We start from the raw sequence: 27,102 nt of genomic DNA, 5'->3' as shown, positions 1-27,102 counted from the left end.
ACGTTTTGGGAAAGCTCTTGCCTTTTTGTGTGAGCAGTGTGCATCATACACTATCAGAAACTATGTTTAAAATTTTTATTAGGTGTACTACTGCTTGTCACTGGGGTAGTACACTTGAAAGGGCTAAATTGTACCTCATCTACCCCTAAAAGGTGCATATTGTCTTAAAATAGTGTAATATGTATCCTTGAGGTACTACTATGAACCTTTATGGGGTAAATAAGTGTCCTTTTGAGGGTATTGTCCCAGTGACAAACTGTTGTACCCCTAATGGTACAATGTTTGCACATTTGTTCTGAGAGCGTAAAGTCCGTCTAAGGTTGATAGATATTAGCAGGGAATGTTTTTATTTGCTGTCAGTTCAGTAGTGGGCTGAAATTGAGCTTTTGTAGTTGTGGTTTGAGAGATTACGGTAGCACAAAATACACACTGTCCATGTACCACGCTCATTCTTAACCCTCATTACTCTGTTCCACTGAAAGAGTGCAAGGAAAGTGGCAAGAAATGAGTGATGGAAAATCTGAAGAGGTGTCAGATGCTTTACGGTACTGTGCTTCGCGAAACATGTCTCTTTCTAATGGTCCACTTCTAGTGTCCATCTCCTCCATCTGTATTTTGCTATATATACAATGAGTCATCGTCAGCACATTTAGACAATGTATGATTGAAAGGCCTGGCTCCGTCTTTTAGATGGCAAACACTCACACACACATTTAAATTCACCTTGTGCTCATGAGTGCTGGCTCGGAGTCTCCGTTGCTCGGAGGAGCTGCCTCGGTTTAGCTTAGCTTGCAAAATTTACTCTAGACAAGGTCAAAGCAGCTTCTTGTGCCCTAAACCATACTAACTAATGTGCTTCTAAAAAGCATCTTGTGGCTCACATGATGTAGTTAGGATAGGTGTGGTATTGACGACATTTTTCAAGGGGTACTTCAACAGGCAATTTTTATTCCAGTAGCAAAGCCAGATGGCTTTTACCTGGAGGGCTATGAGCAGATTGATCTGAGATAGATGCAATAAAAATGGCAAATGAAATATCTGGCCATATCTTTAATGTGATACTCTTCTCCTTTGAAATGAAAGAAAAAGTGTGGTGAGGTCAGAGGAGATGTCCGTCCATCCATCCATCCATCCATCCATCCATCCATCCATCCATCCATCCATCCATCCATCCATCCATCCATCCATCCATCCATCCATCCATCCATCCATCCATCCATCCATCCATCCATCCGTCTGTCTGTCTGTCTGTCTGTCTGTCTGTCTATTCTTCTGTTAGTCCAGTCCACCCTATTCTTCTGTTAGTCCAGTCCACCCATTTGTCTCATTATCATTCTCCGAATAGATCTCCATTATATTTTCTCACCCTAACACATTAATATGCAAACAGCAGGTTCCTTCTGAATGCTAAACACTGAGTTCATGTAATGCATGCAGAGGGTAAAGTAAATTGTTGTAGAAGGATTTAAATGCTGTACTGCAGTGGAAGAGCTTAAATCGAAACCAGATCGGATTCAGAATCACCTCTCAGACATAAAATATTGACAAAGAGACAGTATTTGGGCTGAGGAGGGAATCTAGAAGAATTACTGGTAAGAGTGAGGCAGATGTGAGCGATGAAGTCTGCATTACTCAAGGGAGTCTACGCTTCACTCTAGTGATGAAAGTTCTCGCGTTTACTATGCAGCGATATTTGCAGATGTTGAGGTGCTAAGCTATTGAGCAGCATCAGCATTTCTAAATTGCAAGCATGATATCACCCTATTTCCACTTTTCCTTAGGGACAAAGGATCAATGCATGTCCTTTGCCCTTAATGAAGAATCAATGGACCCAGCACGTTCAGAAGAGTGAGGTCATGGTCAAGAAGGTCAAAAACCAGCGAACCAAAGGCCACACAGGTCATATGCACAAAACGAGCGTCATATAAATAAAAACACCACAGTTACAATGAACAGTATAATAATGGCTATTCTTAAATCAGTAATTTATCAACAAACATTATGAATTGTTTCCAGCTCCTACAATCTGATATACCTAATTTCATACCTAATATATGCTACATAAACCTATGATTGCATATCAGTTCATGTCATGCCACAGCTTACTTGGATATGCAACTATGTGTTTGTCAGCATTACTGGCAATTGGCATACCTTATTCCTTTGTCCAATAACTGGCCACAGTTAATACATTTTCTGCATGTCAATAGTCTTTAAACATCTATGCATCACAGTTAGTAAAGGCTTGTCTTAGTAGAGCTTGATGATGATTTCATATGCTTGATAACTATTCAAATAGGTCAATAATGTTTTTTTAGGACACAGCAATTTCAGTGATGTTTTTAGGGCATTGGAAATATATCAGCAACCCCGGAGTGTATCAAGATATTGATAGCTCAAAAAATGCAATCAATCTGGAGCAGTATAAAGTGACACATTTGGGAATTCAAAGATTTAAAAAAAAAAGTATCTTTATGCCCAGAGAAGCCAATTTTCCCCAGAAAAAGTTTTAATATCGTTGATGGGAAAAAAAGGACCTAATGCATTCTGATAAGGCCTAAGGCTTTTAATGGCAACATAATGGGAATTGGGAGCCGGCACGTTTTGACGGGAACATACTGAAACCCGGAACGTCAGAAAATTCTCTTTTCTAAAGGTGTGAGTTTTGAGGGGAAAAAAACACACGCACAAATGTTGCTTGATAGCCAGTTTCAGTGCTGTTTATGAAAGCCTCAGGCTCCTGAGGTCTACCCCAGTCATCTGTAAATGTCAGCGCTGTATCGGACAGCCATGCTATTTGTTTCCCGACCGGATTGAAGATGGCAACCCTCCCTTCCCCTTGGGAACCTTCCCCAGCATCTATTTAATATTTCACAGGCACTTATAACTTATTAGGAAACCCCCCCCGGGGGCCAAGCGTGCAGCTTTCCATGCAGACTCTCAGCATTATTTAATTTCAATTTTAGTGTCTTGGCCAGTTGACGAGCCGTCCTGGAGCACGTCCTGTGGCTGCTGGCTTAAAAGCATGGCAGAATTCAAATGAGTGGCCATTGTGTTTTTTTTTTTATATTGAAAAGCCAATGTGATTTTGTGTCAGAATGAATTATATTCTGAAAGCCACTGAGCTGAGTTCGAGAAAGAGAGAGCTACTGGGCGTCTTCTTAATAAAGATATGCCAAGCAGCCTATCATAATAGCTGATAGCATCTATCTATCTATCTATCTATCTATCTATCTATCTATCTATCTATCTATCTATCTATCTATCTATCTATCTATCTATCTATCTATCTATCTATCTATCTGTCTGTCTGTCTGTCTGTCTGTCTGTCTGTCTGTCTGTCTGTCTGTCTGTCTGTCTGTCTGTCTGTCTGTCTGTCTGTCTGTCTGTCTATCTATCTGTCTGTCTGTCTGTCTGTCCGTTCATCCACCTATCTGTCTGTCTGTATATATTTATGGTGCTATAAAGTACATTATAGCATTATATACATTATAGAAGAACATGCTATCATAGTAGTGTCCATTATACATAATATTACTCACATATTTCTTTGTGCAATGGACGCCTGAGCCAAATATAAGATTTGACGGTGACTTTTTCCAAGCCGGAGGGTCTTATGATTTAAGGAACACATGCTGGAGTGTTGTTTATTGTGTAGGTAGTCGGTTTCAGGCGGTTCAGAGATTAATGGGGTTTAGGCTTATGTTACGCCCAGTGTCACCAAGGCACATCTCTCTTTTTTTTATTTGATCACTGGTGGGATACAAACACGCTGTAGTACTGTATATGCACAAGACAAACAAGGATAGTAGCATCCGTACCTCAGTGTATCTGTCTGTCTGTGTATTTCTCCAGACAAACTGCTCTTTAGGGCTGCTAGTGACACCTCAGGGGACTGTGCAGGCCTGGAAAAAATGCTTGAAAAACACCGTAGGTGTGAAAAGCAATTAGCAGTGAAGAGGCTGGAGGGGAGAGGAGACAGAAAGTGAGATTGGAGAAGAAGACATGTCTGAACATGAGACAGGGACACAGGGCCTTTGCCCTCCTCATGTCAAGCCTCTCTTCCCTGCGCACACTTACAGACATACCACTGTCTAGGGAGTTTTCATTGCCTCCTGTTGCACCTGAATAACCATTGAATCGTGCATAATTAGCATGCATAATCACAGCTCTATTGCACTGCGGTAAACAATTTGAGCTGTACGCCTATAAAACAACGTTATATTGCTGTGATAATGAGAAAAGGCTTCTTAAATTCAGTCACAATTGCTGTAAAATTGATATATACACTTGATTTGAGGCATTATTTTTTGCAAGGTAAATAAGTGATCCAGGCACTTTTGTTGATCAATGGGCATCCTGGTTTGTTTTCACTCTCAAGCGTGTCTCAAAATGCACCGGAGCCAAGTGGAGGCGTCTAGAGATGGTCAATATCCACATTTGACACACTCACTTGTCACTGCTAATCCAGGAACCAAGAGCCCCTACAAAATCAATTACAACCTAATTACCTTTGCACACAGTTTACAAGCCTTCACCCCAGCTTTTCTAGTGTTTGAGGCGAGATGGACACAGAAAGAGAGTGAGTGAGAGTTTGTTTGTGTGTGTGTGTGTGTGTGTGTGTGTGCGTGTGTGTGCGTGTGTGTGTGCGTGTGTGTGTGTGTGTGTGTGTGTGTGTGTGTGTGTGTGTGTGTGTGTGTGTGTGTGTGTGTGTGTGTGTGTGTGTGGCTTTCCTCACTATAGCTGTACTTTAGAAAGCTTGTTCCCAAAAGTCGTCCGGGGAGAGGGGTGATATGTACGAAACATTCTCAAACACCGAGATGATTTTTATCTTACTAATTTTGAGCCGAGATGATTTTGTTTTACTGATTTTGAGCCATTAAGTTTCCTAAAGTTGCCGTCATTAGTCTATTTATCCCTTTTCCTGCTAATCTATGATTGAAACTTTAGAAGCAAAAGTTCAATTCATTCATGTGAATCACTTCAGTTCAGGTTTATTAAAACTGCCATCCCTTAAAAATTCTAGGTCTACACTTTAATAAATTTAAATAATTCATTAAAATATATGTTGCTTTATATTGCTGTTTATATTTTACTATATATTGTTATATTGATGCATATAGAAAATTATTAAATAATCTTCCTTATGTTAATTTAGTGAAAAACAGAAAAACACACACATGTATGATACTATTATCAAAAGGTTGAAAAATATTGAGAGACTGTATCATGTTTTACTTATTTCACCTATCTAGGGTGTTCTCAAAGTAAGAAATGACTCCTAAATGAAGTAAATAATGCGTTTTTCCATAAAAATTTGAATAATATTATCAAAAGCATGAAAAAATATTTTTAACCTATTTCATCTAGTCAAGGGGTGTTCTCAAGGTTAAAAATTATTTGTAAATGTTAATTGTCTCACTCTCACACACTCAGAAAATTGTTACTGTAAAGTTTTTTTTCCCCTTAAAGGGTTAGTTCACCCAAAAATGAAAATTCTGTCAGTAATTCCTCACCCTCATGTTGTTCCAACCCCGTAAGACTTTCGTTCATCTTCAGAACACAAATTAAGATATTTTTGATGAAATCTGAGAGCTGGATCACTCCTCCATAGGCTTATGGACACTATAACTTGCTGGCCCAGAAAATGTATTAAAGACATTGTTAATATAGTCCAAGTGACTCCAGTGGCTCAATCTTAAGTTTATAAAGCGACGAGAATACTTTTTGTGCGCAAAAACAAACAAAAATAACGACTTTATTCCACTTTTCATTTTCTACTCTCTGGACCTCGAGTCTTTTTTACGTAATGTAATAGCGTAGCGCGTCTGTGTTTCACGTCACCACGTATCACACACATGACCAGAGTCGCCCAATAGTGAGCCTAAGTGGTGACGTGAAACACAGACGCGCTACGCTTAAACACTACGTAAAAAGACTCGAGGCCCAGAGAGAAGGAAATGAAAAGTGGAATAAAGTTGTTATTTTTGTTTGTTTTTTGCGCACAAAAAGTATTCTCGTCGCTTTATAAACTTAAGATTGAGCCACTGGAGTCACTTGGACTATATTAAAAATGTCTTTATTACATTTTCTGGGCCAGCAAGTTATAGTGTCCATAAGCCTATGGAGGAGTGATCCAGCCCTCAGATTTCATCAAAAATATCTTAATTTGTGTTCTGAAGATGAACGAAAGTCTTACGGGGTTGGAACAACATGAGGGTGAGTAATTACTGGCATAATTTTCATTTTTTGGTGAACTAACCCTTTAAAAATGCAACAAAAAAAGTTTTTTAAAGTGTTAAGGTAAGATTAGGGTTAGTTGATCGTACTTCTAATTAGATTTATGATTTATATGTATTTATCTATGTGTGTGATGTTGAACAAAAGACTTTGTACAATTTGATTGTGATATTTGGTTCAGACAGTGTTTATAACATGTATATATTATAAAACTCTTGTGCATCTCTTATGTATTCAGATGCTGTACATAGATATGTACGCGTTCTAGTGAATGTATATGTTGTTTAGACATCTTAGGTCTAAATATACTTCGCTGTACCTGAAGTCACCAAGTGTGCGGTCGGCCAGGGGGGTCCAGAGAAATGAAGAGTCAGAGACACCTGCCTCTCTATGTCATTCTGAGGGGCCCGGGGCCGTGTCAGGTTTACACACACACACACACACACACACACACACTCCCTGAGTGACGTGGAGCCAGCAGTTATGTGGCTTAACCATGGATAACTCAGTGCAGATCGACAAGGAAAGATTAAAAACAGCAAAACAAAACGTCTTCATTCTTTTGTGGTTTTGTAGGAAAAAAGCTCAGACACTTTCATTCACATCATTGTGTTTTTGAGTTTCTGAACAATTTCATGAGTTTTTTGGCTACTTTAAAGCACAAGTGCAATGATGTAAAGAACTAGAGATTTAAAGTTACATTTCAAATTCTCATTAATTTACTGAATTGATTAATGCTTGCAGTTCGGTTCATAAATAAATAAATAAACCTGATTCAGTCACTCTTTTTTTTTTTAAGTTGGATGTTGTGACACCATGAGCCTTCAGCCGTGATTTATATCGGTTTGACTGAATCATTTATTTGAATTGTTTCAAAAGAATCATTTGATTGGGATTCAATTGGCACCAAAATCATCTTAATTGATGTGAAGTTTTATTTTTAAGAGTTAAATCTAAACTTGCAGGATTTTGAAGGAACTCATTTGCCTCCTGCAAAGACTGAGTTTGTTTTAAAGCTGCATAAATTCATTTTCTCAGTACAGAGGAAGTCTGGTCAGCATGTTGTGCTCTGAAGCAGTTAGGTTGGGAATGATGGCGTGTGTTCACAGGGATCTTGTTCTTGTTTAGGGGTTAAATGGGGCAAGCATTCCTGAGGTGTGAGAAGAAGTCTGACTCATGCCTCTCTATGGCCAGATTTATTATAAGGAAGCTCTCATGCAGACAGCCGGCTGGATTTTTGGGAGTCTTTTGCCTCATTTAGACATTGTGTGTGAAGTGTTTTGGCAGAAGAGGGCAACGGACATTAAGGGATTATTTTTGCTGGACAGGTGGTCATTGTCTCAGCTCCTTCAGTCTGTCTCTGAAGTGACATGAAAAAATGTGTGTTTGTTGTGATAAGGCAGCAGTCCACTGAGGGTCAAAGGTCACCTCAGCTCAAATTAAAACAACTCCTTGCAATTCCTTCACAGTTACTCATCCCAGCGGAAGATATTGCATCGCACTTCATTGGGTTTTTAATGTTTGTCCGTTCCAGAGGAACCTTTATTGCTCAAAGGTTGCTCTTTTATTGTGTAGGAGGCTTAATAATGGATATCTCAGTTATGCTTCAATATCAACTTTATCTGATGTAGATATTTTACAGTACTTTGCATTAGGAGAAATAAGAGATTTTTCATTATAGGAGAAATACAAATAGACAACTGTTGACTCGACACACCATAAAAGTACCGAGCTATAAAATAAATGTGGATAGCAGCTCAGATCATTTGGTCTTGGAAGAAATATTTGAGTTCATATTGAGAATTTGCACTGTTTTCTGCTTTTAGGTATGACTTCATTGAGATCCGAGATGGAAATTCTGAGTCCGCGGAGCTGCTGGGAAAGCACTGCAGTAACATCGCTCCTCCTGCCATCATTTCCTCCGGTCCCGTCATCCACATCAAGTTTGTGTCTGATTATGCGCACCAGGGTGCCGGATTCTCCCTGCGCTACGAGATCTACAAGACTGGTGAGCGAGCTCAATCCTGCTGCTCCTATGTGGTTAAGGAAATGGATAATTTCAGGAACACTTTTTTCCAAGGAAAATGTTCTATTCCAATCCTAACATTGAACACCTCAAGCATTCCCATCCTTTATTTCCTTTCTCAGGTGCTCAGACTTTCTTATGCCATGTCTATGGGACACTAAATTATGGCTATTTTATATATAACATTTTGTAAAAAAAAATATTTTCAAATTTATAAACACCAATTTAAATTACATTTTGAAGACAAATGGATTTCAGATTTTTTTAAAACATTTGTGTTTTTTTTTACTATTTTTGAAGTTTGGCATGAAGCTTCCAGCTCATTTGAGAACATTCTGTGGTGACATGCAGCTTACACACTTTCAGTGTCAGTTGTGTCTGCTGTAGATGTGTTGTGAGGGTCCTGCTGACAAGAATTCTGCAAATGTTTTGATTGTGCATTTTGAAAAACAATGAATCCAGATTATCCTTTCAACGAGGCAATATTTCTTAAGAAACGTTTGGAACATTTCGCATAAGCCATTCTTTTTTTGGGTCACTGTCTCTCCAGATGTGAAGACAAGCAACACATTTCCTTTAGCTGTTTTCTTTTGTCGCTCAGTGATCTTGGTGTTTATGTGTGAAGCCTCACTCGGTCTTGCTCTTTGATTGATGGTTGATTGGAGCAGGCTGGTTTTTGAGGGTCACGAGTGGCTCAGGTTGATTTTGGAGGTGCTCTTGTTACGCTGTAAATCTCGTTAGCGGAATGACCTCCTGCGACCTTTAACTCGCGGTTCCAGAAGGTCGCGGCTCCTCCGTCCTGCTGCAAGGCCGTCAGACACGCTGATTCTTAAATGTTCCCTCAAAGTTTCCGAAAAGCTCCCAGACCAATTAAACATCAAGGGAGAGAAGAAAATAAAATAAACTGAGTTTAGAGGAAAGGCGGGGAGGGGCGACGCTTAACTCTTTTCATCCCCCCGTGAGCATGCCAGGAATGCCCTCTTAATTGGACTCTGATCTCTTGTCCTTGGGGAATTCGAGTTTGGAGTGCACTGGCAAATTGTGTCTGTGGACTTTGGAGCCATTTGGAGCCATCTGTAGGGATTTTACTGTACTAGCTAGAAGTATACTAACAAGGCATTTAGTTAGGTATTTTTTTTACAGGCTAAGGTCAGACCACTTTTAATTGAACACCTATAACCACCTTTATATATATATATATATATATATATATATATATATATTATATATGTGTGTGTATATTTTTAAACACAAAGATTAATTGCAAAGATTAATTGCGATTAATCGCATCCAAAATAAAAGTTTGCGTTTGCATAATATATGTGTGTGTACTGTATATAATTATTTTGTATATATAAATACACACATATGCCTGTATATATTTAAGAAATATTTGCATGTATATACTGTATATATATTTATACATAATTTATATTATATATAAATATACATAATTTAAATATAAATATAAATCAATTCTTAAATATATACCCAGCTCTAGAGTATATGTATATATATATATATATATATATATATATATATATATATATATATATATATATATATATATATATATATGAAGAGTTCAGATGCAAAAGCCTCTAAGTGCCATCTGAAATTTTCTTCTAGAATGATCATTTTTATCAAGCTTGTATATTTAAGTTCAGTAATTTCACTAAAATGACAATTAATAGGTAATTTTCATTGGCATTTAAGTGAAATTACTGAACTTAAACATACAAGCTTGATAAATATGATCATTCTAGAAGAAAATTTCAGATGGCACTTAGAGGCTTTTGCATCTGAACTCTTCATACACACACACACACACACACACACACACACACACACACACATATACATATATTAATATAAATATATATATGTGTATATATACCACCCTTTAGTCTCTATAATATTGTGGACTGTAGATATGGCTCAGGTCCCTTCTTTAATGTAAGTCAATGGGATTACATTTAGGTAAGTATAAGCAAAAGTAATAGTGTTATTTGTCTTGGCAAACACCATTAACTAGCACTACAGCGTTCCATCAAAAATATTGCTCTAGCCTTTACACTCATGGGAGTGCAGCGATTAATGTTGTTTTGCAACAGCGATGATTAGCCTGGTAACATAAGCACCGTGGCTTCATCGTGGCTGATGGGAAAAACAGCAGAGTTATTCTATCTCTAAGCCTTCACCTCACCTCAGTAATTGCTGAAATCATCACCATTGCCCTCAGGTACTGTTACCACAGATACAGTTGCTAACTCTAGTAGTATGACTCACGTGATAAGCCCACAATCTCATTTTACACTAACCAGAGACAGCCCAAGAACATCTTTTAATAAAGGCATGATATGCGTTTTTCTTTTGGGATGCTAATATAGCATGTGTGGGTGTAGAGCGATGGAGTGAAGACGGTAGATTTATGACTTGTAAATGTGTTTTTTTGATCACATGTCATTTCAGAATAATCAATAATATACTGTGTGTGTGTATATATATATATATATATATATATATATATATATATATATACACACTGCCGGCCCAAAAAAAGTCGCTGTTTGGATTGAAATAGGCAAAATGAGTCTATGATTGGATCATTATTGCAGAGATTATTATGTTTCTGACATGTTATATGTTTGGCAACAGTCTAACTTCTCATCCTAATTGATGGAGTGTGTAGCATTTCATTTCTTAAACAACCATGTAGAAAGACACACCATAGCCATATTCCAGGATGACACTATCAAGATTCACCAGGCTCAAATTATAAAAGAATGATTGGGAGGGAGTTTGAATAATCATTTTAACACATGAATTGGCACCAGGTGGTTTGGTGGATGGGTTAACGCTTTCGGGTTAAAGTTTCCACGACTGCGATTGCGCAACTTGGTTATAGGTTGCCAGGTTGAGGTGACAAACGGGTTGAAATTGTATGGTGTGTGGATTGTGTGAATATAATGCATTTAATACGAGATCTGGCAACTGGTCAACATTAGAGAAACATACTGGTCCGATTATTCATAAAGGAGTTTGGGCCGTGCAAATTACGGGAGTGTCCCGGGAGAATTAACAAACCGGGAGGGGTCCGGGAGATAGGGCTAAAAAACGGGAGGAACCCGGGAAGAACAGGAGTGTTGACAGGTATTTGCGATGTTATTTTAGTGATCACAAAAATATGTATATACATGTATGTACATGTATAGAGTACATTAATATATGTAGTATCATATTAATATATTTTCTTAATTTATCTTTAATTTAAGTATATATTTGTTCTAATGGATAAAAACAAATACAATTGATTTAAATTAATTATGGATTAATTCAGTAGAGTAATATTATATTCATATTATTACATATAAATGTTATTATTAAATATTAGTCTGATTATAATGTTTAAAGTCATAGGAGCATCTTAGGAGCAGCATTAGTGTTTTGTGTAAGATCTTCATGTTAACTTCTTTGATGCTAAAGGCAAATGACTGACGGTCCCCTTTTCCTGCAAGCCACAAAATAATGGTTGTTTATCTGTTAAAATACAGGTTTTGAGGCAGAGTAGTTCAGAAAATCCGACTTTACAGGTTTTGAAAGATAAAGACTGCCAAAAATGAAAAAACAACAATTCTCATCTTTGAGGGACCTGTTGTTTATACAAACTGCTCCGTTCACTGGAGTTGTGGGAAAGTGTTAGCGTGGGTGAGTCTCAGCGTTTATGTCTGTTTATATGGAGAGGCGTCGCAGAGATAATGATCTCTGGTGAACACTTTCCTCCGATGCATGTTCTCTTATCCAGCACTGGGAGCGAGAACATCAAACCCTCGTTCACGTTCGTGCAGAAATCCCACACTGGTCTCCGACAGACCCTCGGGTAACATGCAGTCACACTATTATGTAGATGATCTCTTAGGGCCATTACGGCTGACTAACGCTCCTCAGCATGTTTGAAACCTTCAAAGTTAAACAGTGCTGACAAGACACCTTAAAAAAGTTCACAACATGCAGCTTTAAGTGGATTAGCCCATGCTTTGCTTGGTCATGGACATAATCTCCACAGATAACTGCAGAATCTCAACTGTCTCGCCTGTCATTCATAAAATGTGTTGCATGCCCTGCGCATTGCATGCTCATTCATTTTATATTTTGGCTAATTAATGCTTTAAGTATCATTGTAATTCTCTCAACTCAATTGCAGTTTGCAATTACGAACTTTGAAGGAGATTTTGCACGATATAAATGAGTAAAACACGTTTTGAGGGTGTGGAAAGAGCTGGTGATCGGATGGGAATATAAACGATCGACTGGGAATTAAGTGGGAACACGCCTTTTGTGATGATCCAGACACATTGAAATGAATGCATTCACAGTGTTGTCTGATACAGAGTGAGCTGTTGTGTGACAATTTAACGGGTAGTTCACCCAAAAATAATAATTCTGTCATCATATCCATTTACAGTAATCTCATCCTCATGTTTACATTGCACGTTTGAATCTTGCTGCAAAGTTGTTTCAACCTCTGACCCTTTATCTCGCACGGTCATGTGTTCCTCGATCCCGGTCCCCTTTGCTGCCCCATTTCTTTGCCCCAGTTTATTGAGGCCAGATTTTTACCCCCAGTGGCATGTGCAACACAACAACCCCTCCTGCCCCAGTCACATGACTGTGACGCTGTTGCTACGGTTACTGCGGAAGACTTCCCGCCGAGCAGCCTTCGGGCCCACCGCCGCTGCCGTCTTCTGAGTGCACACTCAAAGGAAAGCGCTAGAAGAAGCGATCAGGGCCATAGGTCTCTGTCGCTCTGGGTAACGTCAGTGCCGCCCCCCACCTGTGGCGGAGAAGCGGTCTGGAGGCTATCCTGACTGCCCAGTGGAATTTACTACCACTTTAACAGTTGCTTTCAATCAGGTGCCATCTGCCTCGCTGTCTCGCTTCCTCTTCTCCTATAAAACGGCACATTTAAAGCCTTCAGCTATAACTACCTCTTCTTAAAGCCAGCAAACCCAGCTTTCTCAGATAGTATTGGCATGAAATGGAGAGCAAATTAATGGATTTTTCTTTTAAAGTCCCCCTGTAGTCAATCATTTTATCCCTTAAAACTCATCTTTGATCACCAAAATGACATATTTAAACGTTTTTTCCTTGAAATTTTTTTATTCATGCCTTAAAATAGCTTCAATGTAACTCTACACCCTTGCCTCATTTAGTATATGCAAATGAGCCCCGCCTCCACTCACTCACTCAGCTCAGAGATCCACTCGTTGACGATCACACGTTGATCTGATTGGTTACAAGGTAGTTTGTGACGCCAGAAACACCAGCGATTTCAAACCGTGATTTTGAGACTGTCTTTGGTTCACCGCAATTTTAAGGAGAAAATACTCAGCAATGAATTTGCACATTGTTTGTCTTAAAGCATACTACAAATAACACATATTAAAAACTTGATTTTCACCACAGGGGGATTTTTTTTTTTAAAGAACTTAATCCTTTAAGTAAGGATGCATTAAAGACATTTATAATGTTACAAAAGATTTCTATTTCAAATAAATGCTGCTGGAACTTTTTTGCATTTGTCAAAGAACCAAGATAAAATGTATCACAGTTTCCACAAAAATATTAAGCAGCACAACTGTTTTTAACATTTATAATAATCAGAAATGTTTTCTGAGCAGGAAATCAGCATATTAGAATGATTTCTAAAGGATCATGTGACACTGAAGATGCAGATTTGCATAGGAATACACTTTAAAATATAGATTTACATTCAGAATGATAATTATCACTAATAATAATACTATTACAGTTTTTACTGTATTTTTGATCAAATTAATGTTTCAAAAACATTTAAAAAACCCAAACTTTTGAAAGTAGTGTATAATCTATCTACATAGTAAGTAGTGTGTCAGATGCCTATGCTGAACTGGTAGTAGCTGTAGAACGTCATGTTCAAACTATGTTCTCTACTGACTGTGCTGTTCTCCATTCATCTTCCTTCTCTAACATAGAGCCCAAAAGCAGATTTGAGACTTAAACTGGCTTAATAAGAGGCACTGCTTTTCAATTGTAAGCACAGATAGGGTAAACGTACCTATTAAGCTCAAGTACCCATTAAGCACACTACCATCTTGGAGCTCAGATTATAAAAAGAAACAGCAATGTATTATCCTATTTGATGTATTAACCAATTGATGTGTTTGTTACTATATACCTCCTGTAATTTTAAACCAATCAGACCATTGCACACTGAGATATGTGTGTCCATGTGTTCACACTGTCTGGCGGCTATTTTCAAAGCTGTCTGAAAACTTTCACCAGAAGAGGAGCCCCTCAGATGTGCATTTTTTATATGTTTAAGCCTTTATTTTGAAGAAGTACATCTTCTTATTGCAAAATTAAGAGATTAATGTTTAGACTTTTAAATATTATAACCTGGAACCTGGATGTGGGAAATAATTACAGTTAGATCTAAAAGATAGTTTTAGCAACATAGCCCAGATGCTACGAACATAGCTAGCTTACTAGCTGTATAAGATTGTGTGCTACATTAATATATTACTTCACAGGAATTAATGGCTTGTACTTTTAAATCCATAATATTATAATTTTACATTTTATTGATAGTCTGTGGTTTTAAACTGCTGTAATTTTTAAAGAATTCATATTATTGTTAGGTGAGCTTAAAGGGTGCACTACTATGACAATCACACAGCTTCAGTGTGACATCAATTAGAAAAAGCATAATTTCATAGATATTGTCTATAATAGTGTCACAGTGTCTGGTTGGTGTTCCCTGGTTTTCCCCTAGAGGTCTCTCTTCCCTATTCTGTCATCCTTGCGTCATGAACTACATATCCCATAATGCCTACCTGGACTCATTTGATTATTGCACTCAGCTGTTCCCCATTACCTTGTTTGTATCTGTCTATTTATACCCTGTCTGTTTCAGTGTTTGTCATGGAGTCCTTGTTTTATGTCACAGCACTTCTGACGTTTGCATCTGCCCTGTTCTTGTTTGTTTCTTGTGTTTTGGATTGCCTTACTGGATATTTGACCCTTGCCTGGACTAGTTGTGAGTACGGATTACCCAATAAATACTGCTCTTGGAACTTGCCTATTTCTCTGTGTGTGTGTATCGTGACAGAAGGACTCCATCCAAATGTCAAGATCCAGCAGTACGGGTTTCCGTATCCTTCCCCCTACTGGGAGGAGAGGAACCCAGCATGGTGGAGTTTCTCGAGCCGGAGAGACGGAACCGCGTTTGAATATTTTTCAGTGTTTCGCGCTTTGGGCCAGTCAGACTGAGGAGGCCATGACAGTCAATTCCCCCGAATCCCCTTCCATCAGACACGGACAATCATTTGAGGGAACTCGTCTGGCCAGGTTTTCTGGGACCCGTGGAGGTCGTGGGAGGGGAGGTGCTAGATGTGAGCCCCGGCACCACTCTCCACTTCAGTCTCTCTTCGATCCTGGGCTGATGATGCCCAACCCAGAGCTCCCTTCACCACAGGTTCTGTTCAGCCCAGAGCCTGCTATTCGCCATCAAAGAAGGCGGAGGAGAAGGAGGACTTCCTGCCTCCCCAATGTACCAGAAGCCGTTCCCGAACAGCACGCTGTCATCCTGGAGGCCGTGCCCGAACAGCCCGCCGAGCCTGTTCACGTCACGCCTGCTGAGCCTGTGTCTTCGGACAAGATGGCCGCCGCCGAGCCTGTTCACGTCACCCCTGCCGAGCCTTTGTCTTCGGACAAGATGGCCGCCGCCGAGCCTGTTCACGTCACGCCTGCCGAGCCTGTGTCTTCGGACAAGAAGGCCGCCGCCGAGCCTGTTCACGTCACGTCTGCCGAGCCTGTGTCCCCTGACAAGATGGCCGCCGTCGAGCCGGTGTCTGTTCCTGAGCCGGAGCCGGTGTCTGTTCCTGAGCCGGAGCCGGTGTCTGTTCCTGAGCCGGAGCCGGAGCCTGTTCCTGTGTCTGTGTCTGTTCCAGTTCCGGAGCCTGTGTCTGTGTCTGTTCCAGTTCCGGAGCCAGTGTCTGTTCCTGAGTCTGTGCCTGTGCTTGTGTCTGTTTCTGTGTCTGTTTCTGAGTCGGTGGTGTCTGTTCCTGAGCCCTCAGTGACCGCGACACTGGCCATTATGACCACAGCCATGTGGTGTGTGTGGGCTACGCACACACTTGAACCGGTGGTGTCTGTTCCCGAGCCGGTGGTGCCAGTTCCCGAGCCGGTGGTGCCAGTTCCAGTGCCCGAGCCGGTGGTGTCTGTTCCAGTGCCTGAGCCGGTGATGCCAGTTCCAGTGCCCGAGCCAGTGCCAGTTCCGGTGGTGCCAGTTCCAGTGCCAGTTCCGGTGGTGCCAGTTCCAGTGCCAGTTCCGGTGGTGCCGGTGGTGCCAGTTCCAGTGCCTGAGCCGGTGGTGCCTGAGCCGGTGGTGCCAGTTCCAGTGCCTGAGCCGGTGGTGCCAGTTCCAGTGCCTGAGCCGGTGGTGCCAGTTCCAGTGCCAGTGCCGGTGGTGCCAGTTCCAGTGCCAGTTCCGGTGGTGCCAGTTCCAGTGCCTGAGCCGGTGGTGCCTGAGCCGGTGGTGCCAGTTCCAGTGCCAGTTCCAGTTCCAGTGCCAGTTCCGGTGGTGCCAGTTCCAGTGCCTGAGTCGGTGGTGCCAGTTCCAGTGCCTGAGTCGGTGGTGCCAGTTCCAGTGCCTGAGTCTGTGGTGCCAGTTCCAGTGCCAGTTCCGGTGGTGCCAGTTCCAGTGCCAGTTCCGGTGGTGCCAGTTCCAGTGCCAGTTCCGGTGGTGCCAGTTCCAGTGCCTGAGCCGGTGGTGCCAGTTCCAGTGCCTGAGCCGTTGGTGCCTGAGCCGGTGGTGCCAGTTCCAGTGCCAGTTCCAGTTCCAGTGCCAGTTCCGGTGGTGCCAGTTCCAGTGCCTGAGCCGGTGGTGCCAGTTCCGGTGGTGCCAGTTCCAGTGCCTGAGCCGGTGGTGCCAGTTCCAGTGCCTAAGCTGGTGGTGCCAGTTCCAGTGCCTGAGCCGTTGGTGCCAGTTCCAGTGCCTGAGCCGTTGGTGCCAGTTCCAGTGCCTGAGCCGTTGGTGCCAGTTCCAGTTCCTGAACTGGTGGTGTCTGTTCCAGTTCCTGAGCCTTGGCCACCCGAGGGGTCTTCTCCGCCGTGGCCGCCCGAGGGATCGTCTCCGCCCTGGCCGCCCGAGGGGTCGTCTCCGCCCTGGCCGCCCGAGGGAAAGTCTCCGCCCTGGCCGCCCGAGGGAAAGTCTCCACCCTGGCCGCCCGAGGGAGAGTCTCCGCCCTGGCCGCCCGAGGGAGAGTCTCCGCCCTGGCCGCCCGAGGGAGAGTCTCCGCCCTGGCCGCCCGAGGGAGAGTCTCCGCCCTGGCCGCCCGAGGGAGAGTCTCCGCCCTGGCCGCCCGAGGGAGAGTCTCCGCCCTGGCCGCCCGAGGGAGAGTCTCCGCCCTGGCCGCCCGAGGGAGAGTCTCCGCCCTGGCCGCCCGAGGGAGAGTCTCCGCCCTGGCCGCCCGAGGGAGAGTCTCCGCCCTGGCCGCCCGAGGGAAAGTCTCCGCCCTGGCCGCCCGAGGGAAAGTCTCCGCCCTGGCCGCCCGAGGAAAAGTCTCTGCCCTGGCCACCCGATGGACTGATGTTTCTGGCTGGGCCATCTGCACAGCCTGTTTCGCTTTGGCCGCCCGACGGTTCGTCTCCGCCATGGCTGTCCGAGGGGTCGTCTGCTTCGCCCTGGCTGCCGGCTAAGCCATCACCCTCTTTTCCTGTTCCCCTCCATGGACCTGGCCCCCCGTCCCTCCCCCTGATCCTTCGTTGTTTCACCTCCCTCCTGAACTCTTTGTTTTGTTTTTTTGTTTTTTTTTCGGGTCTTGGTGCGTCTGGTAGCCGCTCCGTAGAGGGGGGGTTATGTCACAGTGTCTGGTTGGTGTTCCCTGGTTTTCCCCTAGAGGTCTCTCTTCCCTATTCTGTCATCCTTGCGTCATGAACTACATATCCCATAATGCCTACCTGGACTCATTTGATTATTGCACTCAGCTGTTCCCCATTACCTTGTTTGTATCTGTCTATTTATACCCTGTCTGTTTCAGTGTTTGTCATGGAGTCCTTGTTTTATGTCACAGCACTTCTGACGTTTGCATCTGCCCTGTTCTTGTTTGTTTCTTGTGTTTTGGATTGCCTTACTGGATATTTGACCCTTGCCTGGACTAGTTGTGAGTACGGATTACCCAATAAATACTGCTCTTGGAACTTGCCTATTTCTCTGTGTGTGTGTATCGTGACAAATAGTTGTTCATATTAAAATTGGTATAAACTTAATACATTACCTAGATTATTAATTTAGCTAAATATTTTCCTTTAAATTTTAATTTAATATTTATTAATTAAAAAATGTTTTTGCTCCAATTAAGCACAGTGTGTGCTCCCTTTAAGCTCACCCACATTAAACGTCTATGTAAATACTTAATAATCAGAATTTAAATATTAACTGATGGTTGTCACTGTTAATCTTCAAAAAAATGATTAATAAACTTATTTTCACAGTCTTAAGATGACAAAAGCTAGACGAAACTATAGTGTATGCCCAAAGATGAAAGAGGCATGTCATACAAAGAAGGAGCCATCAGAAACCTGTCGTATCTGTCCAAGAAGTTTGGAGTAGACAGGAAAGCTCTGACCCAGAGAGTTAAAGGGATACTCCACTTTTTTTGGAAATAAGCTCATTTTACAACTCCCCCAGAGTTAAATAGTTGAGTTTTACCGTTTTCGAATCCATTCAGCCGATCTCCGGGTCTGGCGGTACCACTTTTAGCATAGCTTAGCATAATGAATTGAACCGGACAAGACCATTAGCATCTCTCTCAAAAAAATGACCAAAGAGTTTCGATATTTTTCCTATTTAAAACTTGACTCTTCTGTAGTTACATCGTGTACTAAGACGGACGGAAAATGAAAAGGTGCGATTTTGAGAGTATAGTTCCTAGCCATATCAGCCTAGAAAATTTAAACTTTACATTTTCCGTCGGTCTTATTACACGATGTAACTACAGAAGAGTCGAGTTTTAAATAGGAAAAATATCGAAACTCTTTGGTCATTTTTTTGAGAGAGATGCTAATGGTCTTGTCCGGTTCAATTCATTATGCTAAGCTATGCTAAAAGTGGTACCGCCAGACCCGGAGATCGGCTGAATGGATTCGAAAACGGTAAAACTCAACTGTTTAACTCTGGGGGAGTTGTAAAATGAGCCTATTTCCAAAAAAAGTGGAGTATCCCTTTAAGGAGCACATTGGTTTGTTTTGTTATTTGATTTTTCAATATGGGTTACATAGCTGAACGTGGACTAGTCTAGATGTTGCAATGAGTTTGAATGACACGTCACTATGAATAGGATAGGCTACCTGATCAAATTGAATGCCTTGTTGCTTGATTTTAGTGTTCTGTTTTTTTGTGATTGACTCTGTACCTTCAAATAAAACTTTTTTCAATTAAAATAAACAAGAATTTTTAATAAAACTTGTTGTGAGCTTATTGGGAACAGGGGTGTGCTTAAAGGGTACAAAACGTACCCATTAAGCACAGCCAGACTTTTTATATTTAATGATGTACATCTTAATTGAAATACTTTTGTCATTTAAAATAAAATGAAATATTATAGTGTGAGAGATTAATATTTTATTTTAAAATAACTTCTTGTACTAAAACCAATATCTTGTGCACTAAAAATGTCTCAATGTAGATTTTGGTGAGCTTAATAGGTACGTTTACCCTAATCTATTAATACAACTGTTTAATCTTACAGAACTCTATGGCAAACCATAACCAATCTTCTGGGAAAATATTCCATTTGTTTTTTGTTAAAAAAAAGAGTACTGACTGCTCGCTCAACTTAGCAGAATGATCATTTTCCATTTATTCGTTCAATTTAACGGATAGATGTGTGTTATTTTTATTTTCACACGTCCCAGAAGTCCTGGGATGGATGAAACACAGAGAGCAGAAACGTCTGAGATTCACTGCATCGAGGTGATCTCGGCCGACTGGTGAAAATGCGTGAATAATGCGGTGAGTGAACACAGACTTTGTCGTCCCACGAGAGGTCAGATAGAGGGAGTTGAACGAGCGACAGACAGCAGAAGGGGGAAATCCCTTGAACGTTGAGTGCGAGCGTTCACGCCACCCCAGTTTCTGCCCGGCAACTAACCCTTTCATTGCCACGCCTCCTTCATTACTGTACGGTCAACTGTAGTGACAGGCGGGCCGCAGACACTGCAGCGCAGCGGGAGGCATGTCCCGGGGAGGAGGAGGAAGAGACTGTTTTTGGTGTGTTCATAAGCATGAACTAATAAGCAGTAAGGGTGGGCGCTCATGCATGCATGCTCCCTGTGACTGCGTTTTACACACACACACAGTGCAGTCATGCAGTGGCGGTATGCATGGTAGGGTTTGAGTGTGTGGGGCAGCCGGCCAAGTGGAGTAATAGAAGCAGACTTTGACGGGACGACCCACTGCTCCTGCATCCAGACCCACAATGTAAGGGAACTTTATTTAGAACAAACACAGACATAAACGCTTCCCAAAAGCCATGGTGGAGTGAGTTGTGCATGTGCCTCACAGGGTTCAAACCTGGCCTGTGTCATGTCCCACTTCTCCTTATGCTTGTCCTCCTTCAGTGTTTCTGTGTCTCTCCACTGTCAATTAAAAGAGTGTGTTTTTTGTGTTTTTTTTATATGCATTACTGTATGATTTCAGCATTCTTATTCATCATTTTTAAACATGTACCAAAGTACATGATCTTATCGTCTGAGTAGTGTATGCACTGTAGGGTAAATTGAATATATATAAATTGAACTTCTTTTAACTTGAGCGCCTCATTTTTAGTTTGCCGTGTCATATGCAAGACGCTGCAAAAGACGCGAGCTCAATGGTTAAAAACGTCCGTTTAGCGTGTTATTACATTGAAAACAATGAAAAAATAGTCTAGTGTAATGGCAAAGTGCATTCTGTGAGAACTGCCCCTATATTCATTGGTTTAAAGAAATTTAATGTATGTCTCATTTTCCATTCTTAAATTTATTTTAATTTTTGTTATATATCAGAATTGGCCATCATTCACCCTGATCTCTACAATGTCCTTAGTCATTTATAATCCCTTTTTTTTTTTTTTTTTTTTTTTTTACAGGCCTAGAGGACAAAACATGGCTCATCTTACCCCATTCTCCCCTATGCTCTTCTTTTTATCATTTGCAATCGATTTAAGAGACTTTTCTGCAAATTATCCCAATTTCTCTTGATATAAGTTCCATTCTTTGTGTAATTTTGAGGCATGGTGTTAGCGTCCTCCACACAAGCTGCAGCAATGATATTTCCATCACTGTGTGGGAGAGCGTCAAAGCGAAGGTAGCGTTTGAAAAGCAGGAAGGCTTCTGTGCGTTTGCGTGTGTGTGTTACACTACATCTCATCTCATTTTTACCTTCCTTCCTTCTGCTTGTGTGGCTTCCCGGGGTTTTTGTCTGTGCTCAAGTGAGCATGTGCACCCAACACATACATTTACCACGGTACCAGCCGTCATTCACGTATGTGTTGAGTGTCACAAACATACTGGAACCTGCTGTTCATTTGGCCTGGAGTTGCACAGGTCCGCTGCTCCTCATTAGACACGGCGAGACACTGACCTCTTGACAGCCGCCACAAGTACCTATAAGACCTGTCTCTTCTTTTGATAGGATTCTGGGTAATTTGCTCCCCTCCACAGGCTGTTTACCACAAGGAACATTGCAGTGGAGGAAACAGGTTGGTTAGATGGTGTCACTGGTGCGAGAAACAAACAAGGGAGACCACAAATAATTTTCACATGGTTTTACTGAGAAAAATCTGATTGTAGTGGCTGTGTTAGACACAAGGATCCAATCTCAGAGCTCCTTAAAGGTACAGTTCACCAACAAATGACAATTCTGTCATCACTGACTCAAAAAATGATGTCATCCTCATGTAATTCTAAATCTGTAGGACTCTTTCTTCTGTACATCACAAACGGACATGTTAGGCATGAGGATCATGCTGTTCTTGTGCATATAATGAAAGTAAATAGTCCTTGAGCTACAACTTATATATATAAATATATAAAATATATAAAAAAATAAAAATACATCATTTTGAAATATAAATTATAAAATAAATTATTAAAATAATACTAAATTATATTATATATTTGATGTAATTATTATTATTATATATTTGATGTATTTTTATTTTTTATGAATATATTTCATTCTATTCTATTGTAAATCTGTTTTTATTATATCTATATAATATTTTTTGCATTTATTATATATGTAGATCTATCGTAGTGTTGTATAGGTTTGAAGTATTTGTCATACAATAGATAGGCTGCATGCTTTGTGTTTTTACTTGTTTATAAATGAAATGCCCACATTATAGTACAACTGCCCCTGAAAAACAGTTCCAGGAGGCAAATATTGCCCCTGAATGAAAGTATTAAATGTTGACACTGAGCCTAACACCAGGGAACATCATAAGTGTCAGTTTCTATGATATTCTGGTCCCTAAATACGGCTCTGGTCCATCCTCCAATGATCTTTGATCCAGTAACACTGTTAGCACCTTATATAGTTTTGTCTCACATTTGAGAGCAAGGCATGATGGGCCACATATTTGCTCAAGGTGAGCAGCGTGCATAATCTGTATACTTTATGAACTGCGTCCATCTTCTGCCACCCACTTAGTCTTGTTTGTTTAGTGTAATCTCTCTTTGTCTCTCTCGCTCCCCTCTGCCTCATATTCGCTCTGCATTCAGACGGCGTGCCAAACGCGGTGGCATCGCGAGCAGGGGAGTGGAGAGGTTGAACAGCAGTTTGAAATGTGAATTAGAGGGGGAGAGGGGCGTGTGAGAGCTCTCTGAGGCCAGGAATCAGTAACCACGCTTTCATTTTATGACATTCTCTCGCTCGAGTGTATGGCAAACACATGCGCAGAATACAGCACAATAACACACCGCTGAACAAGAGGAGAAACGTTCACCAGAATATCCCTGAAGATTTCCGAGTGGTTGAGGAACTGCTTACTTTGGGAAATGTGTCTGTTTGATAAAACATGTTTATAACAAATGTTTTCGTTTAGCAAACTGAATTTGCAATATAAAATTATTCATTGATTCTGAGCTAAAGGTACATGTTTACATACTGTATTGTGCTAAGGTGATTAAATGAGGTGTAAATTATAACTATATATATATATATATATATATATATATATATATATATATATATATATATATATATATATATATATATATATATATATATATATATATATATATATAATTGTGCTGCCATAATGTGTGCAGTAAGCAGCACTAATGAATTACTGTTGTCCGTTTGCACTGCAGGAGCCGAGCACTGTTTCCGTAATTTCAGTGCTTCAACTGGAGTGATTGAGTCTCCCGGCTTCCCTGACAAGTACCCTCATAATTTGGAGTGCTCCTTCATCATCATCGCTCCTCCTCAGACGGAGGTCACACTCACCTTCCAGACCTTTGACCTGGAAAACGACCCTTTGCTGATGGGGGAAGGAGAATGCAAGTACGACTGGCTGGACGTTTGGGACGGTCTACCACAAGGTTAGTTTCTGTTTTTTATCCACAGATCTATCCATCCATCCATCCATCCATCCATCCATCCATCCATCCATCCATCCATCCATATATCTATTCTATCTATCAATCCCATCCGTCCGTCCATCCATCCATACATCCATCCATATATATCCATACAAAATAGTACATCAGTGTTTGTTTCTAGTGTAAAACGTCCACGTTTGGTAATGCTGATCAATAGTATTGTTGATTGATTAATTAAATTAAGTATCCCCAACTGAGCAAGCCAAAGGCAACAGTGGCAAGGAACCGAAAAACTCCATCAGGTGACCTAATGGAGAAAAAAAAAAAAAAAAAACGTCCGTCCGTCCATCCATCCATCCATCCATCCATCCATCCATCCATCCATCTATACATCTATACATCTATCTATCCATCTGTTTGGGGTCTGTAAGTTTTTTGACATAAATACTTTTATTCTCCAAGGATGCATTAAATTTGTCAAAAGTGACAGTAAAGGCCCGTTCACACCAAGAATGATAACTATAAAGATAACTCTATTAGCGTCCACACCAGGGGATATATCGTTCTGTTTATTCTAAGCGCGTGATTGTCTGTCACTTTAAATGCTCAAACTCGCTACGGCAGGATTGATTCTGATTGGCTTTCATTGTTTTTATCATTCATCAGCTGGATAAAATCATTCTGAAAATGATTCCAACGATATCATTCTCTGTGCCGTTATCATTATAGCTGTGAGGTGAACTCTGCTTTTCTTTATTGTTATCGTTATAGATATCTGCCAGATTTTCCTTTTACCTTCTTCTCATATCTTTTATCAAGTCGCACAAATAGTGTTTAGAAGATAGCGTTCATGCTATTGTGAACATCTCAACTACTTGTACAGTCCCATCTCACACGCTATCAATCTGGGATCAAACTCAGCTCTTGTTGTGCTGACATCCAGGGATCACAGGAGGAAGGGAGAGGGACAGTAAATCAGGGATAAGTAGGAGAGAAATCAGAGGAATACCATGAGGAAAGCTGGTAATCCATGGAGCTGGGGGAATTTGAGGCACGCGATGCCTCAGCAGATCCACTTCACACTGAGAAACGGTTCTAGCCTCACTAACTGATCTGGGATCAGCTCATTTTCCCCTTTCCACCATTTTCTTGTGTCCAGTGGGACCCCTGATTGGACGATACTGTGGGACGAAAATCCCTCCAGAGATCCAGTCTTCTACAGGTCTTCTGTCGCTTTCCTTCCACACTGACATGGCTGTGGCCAAAGATGGTTTCTCTGCCCGCTATAACATGACTCACAAGGAAGTTAGTGACAGTAAGTATAATTTGTGTTTCTTGGTTTTGTTTTGTTTTTAAAGGTTAAGTTTATGATCATGTCAGTTGCCTTTTCCAGCAGCTGTAAGTAAACACTGATGCATATAAAACTATTTTATTTGGAAGCTTGTTTTGGCCACTCTAAAATAGGTAATAATTGCAACTTTATTTCACATTTGTGACTTTCTTTCTTGCAATTGGAAGTTTATATATCTTACAATTCTGCCTTTCCCCCCCTCAGAATTGAGTTTATATCTATTTGGACTTTATCACTATCAATTGTAATTCAGTTGTAATACTCTTGCAATTCCGAGTTTATTTCTTGTTATATCTAAACTCAGAATTGAAAAAAGTCAGAATTGTGAGATATAAACTTGCAATTGCAAGAAAAAGTCTGAATCGCAAGTTTATATTTCTCAATTCTGAGTTTACAACTACGACTTTTTTTCTCACAATTGAGAGTATATTTCTTGTAATTCCAATTTTATAACTCACAATTCTGACTTTTTTCCCCACAGAATTGTCAGATATAAACTCGCAATTACGAGTTATAGTCATAATTGTATAACTTGCAATTCAAAAAGTCGTTTCTGAGAAAAAAAAGTCACAAGTCACAACAAACTTCCATAGAAATTACATGAAATGGCATTCACAGCACATTTAAACCCCCATAATGTGACATTCTGGGAGAAATTTAGAAAGTATGAATAGGGTCATTTATTAAGAAAGTGACTATGGTCTATTGTGACTTCAAGTTGTCTTTAAATATATAAATAAAATATTTTTTAAAAAGTCATTATTAATAAATTCATTTTAATAATAAGAAAAAATAAAGATAAATAAAATAAAAAATAACAAAAATAAAATAAAAAAGTAAATGTTTTAGTTTGTCTTAATATCTATCTTTCTCATTCAGCATTTCACTGTAGCAATGCATTTGGAATGGAGTCTAGTAAGATCTCTGATGATCAGATTTCGGCCTCCACCTCATTTTACGATGGTCGCTGGCAGCCGCGTCAGGCCCGTCTGAACAACGAGGACAACGCCTGGACGCCTGCTGAGGACAGCAACAAGGAATACATACAGGTGAGCCAATCGCACATTACACTATTAAAAATGAAGATGCTGTGAAAACCCCCTTTTGGACCCTTTATTTTTAAGAGAGTAGAGATTATTGGTGCATTTGACATACCTGCAACATTTCATTTTTATTATATGATATATTTCATTTGAAAAACGATGTGGTGATGGAAGTACTATTTGTTCAATTGGTCTTATTCATAAAAAAAAAAAAATCTGTATAGTTGTTCAGCAATGCAACCGTGCTTTATGCTGACCCTCATAGCCTCCTTTTAGTTTGCGTCACATTAAATATGCCATTTTCTCCGTCCTTCCCTTTAATGCACTGGGATTCTCAATCTCACACACACACACATACATGTGGTATATTCTACACTACATTTCCAGAACCTTCTACACCCTCTATAGTGCACTCTATCTTGCCTGTCAGCATACGCCCCTTAGCTTGAGCGCTGCGTTTGTTGTGTTGGTGCAGACCGACGATGCATGGAAGGTTGCTGTGATGCTAACTGCTCGATGATGGATGGGGACAGTCTAGAGAAATCCGTAGTTAGCAACCTTCTCCAGCGCTATTGATTTCAGAGTTCTTACCGTCCCTCCTTACACCCCTCACCTGCATCCAGGATCCTGATAGCTTGAGGGTCTGGGAGCCTTTCCTTCTTACATGTGACAGATGAGTAAAGACGGCATTGCCAGCATGTGTAGAGGTCAAGGAGTTTTAATTAGACCAGTAATGCATCATTTTGTTGAAATCTACTTTTATTGCAAATTTTATATAAAATGGTATGATATATGGGGATATTTGGGGATAT

The 27,102-nt window shown here is 40.7% G+C and overlaps 1 protein-coding gene across 2 annotated transcripts in view; it reads left to right on the top strand.

The window, feature by feature from the left end:
- The window catches only part of nrp2a (neuropilin 2a), a 75,884-nt gene that overhangs the window by 12,566 nt on the left and 36,216 nt on the right, over positions 1-27,102 (top strand). For both annotated transcript variants that reach the window (XM_081361653.1, XM_081361654.1), the window contains exons 3-6: positions 8,067-8,248; positions 23,666-23,896; positions 25,056-25,211; positions 26,127-26,296. In XM_081361653.1, the coding sequence (XP_081217779.1) occupies positions 8,067-8,248; positions 23,666-23,896; positions 25,056-25,211; positions 26,127-26,296 (739 nt within the window). The remainder of the gene's footprint in view (positions 1-8,066; positions 8,249-23,665; positions 23,897-25,055; positions 25,212-26,126; positions 26,297-27,102) is intronic.

The sequence above is a fragment of the Scardinius erythrophthalmus genome, assembly GCF_964197995.2.
Source record: "Scardinius erythrophthalmus genome assembly, chromosome: 3".
Lineage (NCBI taxonomy): Eukaryota > Metazoa > Chordata > Actinopteri > Cypriniformes > Leuciscidae > Scardinius > Scardinius erythrophthalmus.
Note: the sequence above shows the minus strand (reverse complement) of the source record. Positions and strands in the feature narration are given on the sequence as shown.